The sequence below is a fragment of the Dendrobates tinctorius genome, unplaced genomic scaffold, assembly GCF_039654945.1.
Source record: "Dendrobates tinctorius isolate UK_male_01 unplaced genomic scaffold, ASM3965494v1 ptg000173l, whole genome shotgun sequence".
Taxonomy (NCBI): Eukaryota; Metazoa; Chordata; class Amphibia; order Anura; family Dendrobatidae; genus Dendrobates; species Dendrobates tinctorius.
The window spans coordinates 9,296,279-9,302,386 of record NW_027361840.1 but is presented as its reverse complement, the minus strand read 5'-3'; the positions used below and the strand labels follow the sequence as shown (position 1 = coordinate 9,302,386).

At 49.9% G+C, this 6,108-nt stretch overlaps 1 protein-coding gene across 2 annotated transcripts in view; it reads right to left on the bottom strand.

The window, feature by feature from the left end:
- Positions 1 to 4,158: 4,158 nt before the first annotated feature.
- The window catches only part of SMARCC1 (SWI/SNF related BAF chromatin remodeling complex subunit C1), a 30,022-nt gene continuing 28,072 nt past the window's right edge, over positions 4,159 to 6,108 (bottom strand). For both annotated transcript variants that reach the window (XM_073551184.1, XM_073551185.1), the window contains exon 28: positions 4,159 to 6,009. In XM_073551184.1, coding sequence (XP_073407285.1) covers positions 5,912 to 6,009 — 98 coding nt within the window. In that variant the 3' untranslated portion in view covers positions 4,159 to 5,911. The remainder of the gene's footprint in view (positions 6,010 to 6,108) is intronic.

The window sequence follows — 6,108 nt, the reverse complement described above, 5'->3', positions numbered from 1 at the left end:
TGTCTTAAATGAAAAAACACAAAAGAGAATGAAGCAAAAAGCAAAACATTGATCATTTCACACAAAACTCCAAAAATGGGCCAGACAAAAGTATTGGCACCCTCCGCCTAATACTTGGTTGCACAACCTTTAGCCAAAATAACTGCGACCAACCGCTTCCGGTAACCATCAATGAGTTTCTTACAATGCTCTGCTGGAATTTTAGACCATTCTTCTTTGGCAAACTGCTCCAGGTCCCTGATATTTGAAGGGTGCCTTCTCCAAACTGCCATTTTTAGATCTCTCCACAGGTGTTCTATGGGATTCAGGTCTGGACTCATTGCTGGCCACCTTAGAAGTCTCCAGTGCTTTCTCTCAAACCATTTTCTAGTGCTTTTTGAAGTGTGTTTTGGGTCATTGTCCTGCTGGAAGACCCATGACCTCTGAGGGAGACCCAGCTTTCTCACACTGGGCCCTACATTATGCTGCAAAATTTGTTGGTAGTCTTCAGACTTCATAATGCCATGCACACGGTCAAGCAGTCCAGTGCCAGAGGCAGCAAAGCAACCCCAAAACATCAGGGAACCTCTGCCATGTTTGACTGTAGGGACCGTGTTCTTTTCTTTGAATGCCTCTTTTTTTCTCCTGTAAACTCTATGTTGATGCCTTTGCCCAAAAAGCTCTACTTTTGTCTCATCTGACCAGAGAACATTCTTCCAAAACGTTTTAGGCTTTTTCAGGTAAGTTTTGGCAAACTCCAGCCTGGCTTTTTTATGTCTCGGGGTAAGAAGTGGGGTCTTCCTGGGTCTCCTACCATACAGTCCCTTTTCATTCAGACGCCGACGGATAGTACGGGTTGACACTGTTGTCCCCTCGGACTGCAGGGCAGCTTGAACTTGTTTGGATGTTAGTCGAGGTTCTTTATCCAACATCCGCACAATCTTGCGTTGAAATCTCTTGTCAATTTTTCTTTTCCGTCCACATCTAGGGAGGCTAGCCACAGTGCCATGGGCTTTACACTTCTTGATGACACTGCGCACGGTAGACACAGGAACATTCAGGTCTTTGGAGATGGACTTGTAGCCTTGAGATTGCTCATGCTTCCTCACTATTTGGTTTCTCAAGTCCTCAGACAGTTCTTTGGTCTTCTTTCTTTTCTCCATGCTCAATGTGGTGCACACAAGGACACAGGACAGAGGTTGAGTCAACTTTAATCCATGTCAACTGGCTGCAAGTGGGATTTAGTTATTGCCAACTCCTGTTAGGTGCCACAGGTAAGTTACAGGTGCTGTTAATTACACAAATTAGAGAAGCATCACATGATTTTTGGAACAGTGCCAATACTTTTGTCCACCCTCTTTTTTATGTTTGGTGTGGAATTATATCCAATTTGGCTTTAGGACAATTCTTTTTGTGTTTTTTCACTTAAGACAAATTAAATGAAGATAATAATACCAAAGAATTTGTGTTTGCAATAATTTTCAGGAAGAAACTGAGTATTATCTGACAGAATTGCAGGGGTGTCAATACTTTTGGCCACAACTGTACTCCAGAGCTGCACTCACTATTCTGCTGGTGGAATCACTGAGTTCATACATTACTGATCCTGAGTTACATCCTGTATTATACCCCAGAGCTGCACTCACTATTCTGCTGGTGCAGTCACTGTGTACATACATTACTGATCCTGAGTTACATCCTGTATTATACTCCAGAGCTGCACTCACTATTCTGCTGGTGCAGTCACTGTGTACATACATCACTGATCCTGAGTTACCTCCTGTATTATACTCCAGAGCTGCACTCACTATTCTGCTGGTGCAGTCACAGTGTACATACATTACTGATCCTGAGTTACATCCTGTATTATACTCCAGAGCTGCACTCACTATTCTGCTGGTGCAGTCACTGTGTACATACATCACTGATCCCGAGTTATATCCTGTATTATACTGCAGAGCTGCACTCACTATTCTGCTGGTGCAGTCACTGTGTACATACATCACTGATCCTGAGTTACCTCCTGTATTATACTCCAGAGCTGCACTCACTATTCTGCTGGTGCAGTCACTGTGTACATACATTACTGATCCTGAGTTACATCCTGTATTATACCCCAGAGCTGCACTCACTATTCTGCTGGTGCAGTCACTGTGTACATACATTACTGATCCTGAGTTACATCCTGTATTATACTCCAGAGCTGCACTCACTATTCTGCTGGTGCAGTCACTGTGTACATACATCACTGATCCTGAGTTACCTCCTGTATTATACTCCAGAGCTGCACTCACTATTCTGCTGGTGCAGTCACAGTGTACATACATTACTGATCCTGAGTTACATCCTGTATTATACTCCAGAGCTGCACTCACTATTCTGCTGGTGCAGTCACTGTGTACATACATTACTGATCCTGAGTTACATCCTGTATTATACTCCAGAGCTGCACTCACTATTCTGCTGGTGCAGTCACTGTGTACATACATCACTGATCCTGAGTTACATCCTGTATTATACCCCAGAGCTGCACTCACTATTCTGCTGGTGCAGTCACTGTGTACATACATCACTGATCCTGAGTTACATCCTGTATTATACCCCAGAGCTGCACTCACTATTCTGCTGGTGCAGTCACTGTGTACATACATTACTGATCCTGAGTTACATCCTGTATTATACTCCAGAGCTGCACTCACTATTCTGCTGGTGCAGTCACTGTGTACATACATTACTGATCCTGAGTTACATCCTGTATTATACTCCAGAGCTACACTCACTATTCTGCTGGTGCAGTCACTGTGTACATACATTACTGATCCTGAGTTACATCCTGTATTATACTCCAGAGCTACTCACTATTCTGCTGGTGCAGTCACTGTGTACATACATCACTGATCCTGAGTTACATCCTGTATTATACTCCAGAGCTGCACTCACTATTCTGCTGGTGCAGTCACTGTGTACATACATCACTGATCCTGAGTTACCTCCTGTATTATACTCCAGAGCTGCACTCACTATTCTGCTGGTGCAGTCACTGTGTACATACATTACTGATCCTGAGTTACATCCTGTATTACTCCAGAGCTACACTCACTATTCTGCTGGTGCAGTCACTGCATACATACATTACTGATCCCGAGTTACATCCTGTATTATACTCCAGAGCTGCACTCAGTATGGAGGACAGATGTGATGTGAAGGTCTATAGTGCGGTCTGGAGACTTCTTATCCTCCGCAGTTTACTTGGTGTCCGCCGTCTGCAGTCGGATCTTGTTCTCTGCAGTCAGGAGATGCGTCTTCGTTTCCTGCAGAGCAGAGCCAAAACCACGAGCCCGTCCCGGAGGAGGCTGGGACGCCACACGACACTGGCGCTGCACCTCGGCACGGCAGCATGACATAACAGGGAAGAGATGCGCAGAGGACAGCTCAAGGACTGCAGAAGAGGCGACGCGGCAGAACGCGACGCTCGGGGCAGAGTCTGATCTTCCTTCTCTGCACCTGAAATCAGTTACTGCTTCTGGTAACATCACGGGTGCAGATTTGTTCTTTGCAAGCCCATTGATCATTTTGGGGTTCATAAGACTTATGCCGGGGTCACCAGTGAGCACACTAACCAAAGGGGTTAAATGGCCAACCTCAGAGCGGACACCCCAAAACAGTATCCAAACTAATTCCCCAACTATCGGTACATCACCCCTAGTGGCAGCACCTGCCTGCAGCTCAGCTGACCCCACCGGCATGCCATCCCCCCCACAAAAGTACCATGACACCACCCAAGCTGACCCCACCTCACCCCACTCCAGCGGAGTCTCACCCCACTACCATACGATCACCCCCACTCCACTACCGTAACATCACCCCATGCGACCCTCACCCCCGTGACTACTGTGCTATCTAGACAACATTCCTAGACAACTAGGACGATTTCTGATCGTTTCCATGTAAAGCTCATGCGATCAGTAGACCAGACGCAGCCGCCATCTGCGGAGCCCCAGTAACCACAGCCCAGCGCTGCGCTCACATCGTACACTGGAGCCTCTCTGGCCCGCTGCGCTCACATCGTACACTGGAGCCTCTCTGGCCCGCAGCCTCGGACGTCTCCTCACACACGCACGGGGATTGCAGACTTCTTACAAATATGAAACCTGTAGATGAACAACAATCACAAAGGTCTACAAAAGAAACCGGATTTTATTAAACAAATGGTTGTGGCCAATCACGGCGGAGCCTCCAGGTCACATGGATCAGGGGTAGCAGAGCGCAGCGGAGCCTCCAGGTCACGCGGATCAGGGGGTGGCAGAGCGCGGCGGAGTCTCCAGGTCACACAGATCAGGGGTAGCAGAGCCTCCGGGTCACACGGATCAGGGGTAGCAGAGCCTCCGGGTCACACGGATCAGGGGTAGCAGAGCGCAGCGGAGCCTCCAGGTCACACGGATCGGAGGTAGCAGAGCCTCCGGGTCACACGGATCAGTGGTAGCAGAGTGCAGCGGAGCCTCCGGGTCACACGGATCAGGGGTAGCAGAGCGCAGCGGAGCCTCCAGGTCACACGGATCGGAGGTAGCAGAGCCTCCGGGTCACACGGATCAGTGGTAGCAGAGCGCAGCGGAGCCTCCAGGTCACATGGATCGGAGGTAGCAGAGCCTCCGGGTCACACGGATCAGTGGTAGCAGAGCGCAGCGGAGCCTCCAGGTCACACGGATCGGAGGTAGCAGAGCCTCCGGGTCACACGGATCAGTGGTAGCAGAGTGCAGCGGAGCCTCCAGGTCACACGGATCGGAGGTAGCAGAGCCTCCAGGTCACACAGATCAGGGGGGTGCAACAGAGCCTCCAGGCCACACGGATATGGGCAAGCAGTGCACAGCAGAGCTCACAGCCAACCAAGTGGACGAGAACCAGTTTGTGAAACAGACCTCGGCGTACAAGGCACCACCACAGAGAACTGCTAATGTGCCCAGAGCAGAGTCCACTAACAAGGAGAAAGCCCAGAATAAGGAGGGAACCGACACCAGAGGGAGGAAAAGTGCGGGTCGTAGTGTGGTGGGGCCGCTGCAGGAGGACAGACGCTCTGCCGACAGATTACCATCACCACCCGAGAGTCCAGCATAACACAGGTTACATCTACAGGAAGTTTTGCTACTCTGTACCAGCCGATCGAAGGGAAGTACAGAGGATGCGACTCCAGTTCCCACCGTGCACCACATACAACACTACCCAGGTAAGGGACCCATGTAGAGCTGAAACTGCAGCTCTGGTGGTGACTAGTGTATAAACACACTGCTGTATCTTTTTCTATAAACACAATTCTGTGGAAGATTAGTAACTGCAGGTTTGGATGTGACTGGAGTAAATGCACAATACAGTCTGGAAAGATTATGAAAAGTAAAGCGAGACCCATCGAGTAACATACCGCACTCCTCTGTCTTATGAACTACATGGAGCTGCCCCCTAGTGGCCAATTAATGGCAGGACAGCCCCGGGACGGCAGGACAGCCCCGGGCCGGCAGGACAGCCGCTCACCATTCACTTAAGAACTTTTATTACAAACATAAAATAGCAGAAAAAAAAAAAAAAATTACAAAAACCCCCCAAAACAATGAACATGCAACAAACCCCCGCCAAGATGCGCTCTGCTACAGGGAGAAACTAAAACCTGGGAGATAACCTGAAGTGTTAGTCTGGGATGGCCGCTGTGCAATAAATAGTGTTGGAGGAGCGCAGAGCCGTGCGGAGCCGCTGGCCGTGCGGAGCCGCTGGCCGTGCGGAGCCGCTGGCCGCGCGGAGCCGCTGGCCGCGCGGAGCCGCTGGCCGCGCATCATTGGTCACGTACAGCCGGGCGCGTACATGAATGAATTTTTAGATTAAAACCACGATGTCACTCTGAGAAACAAATGCAGAGACTGGGGATGCGGGGGGCTCGCTGGACCTTCTATGGTGCAGATGGTGCCGGCGGCACCATGGGTGGTGGCGTCTGTCCGTCGCTGGGTGGAGGCGGCTGCTGCTGCGGTGGAGGTTGAGCCGCTGGGTCTGTGGGGAGAAAAGATATCAGTTTACAGAGCTGCAGGATTAGCACATACCCGGAGAGAGCTGGGTTACAGGCGATGCGGTGTACGGGGTTCAGGCTTG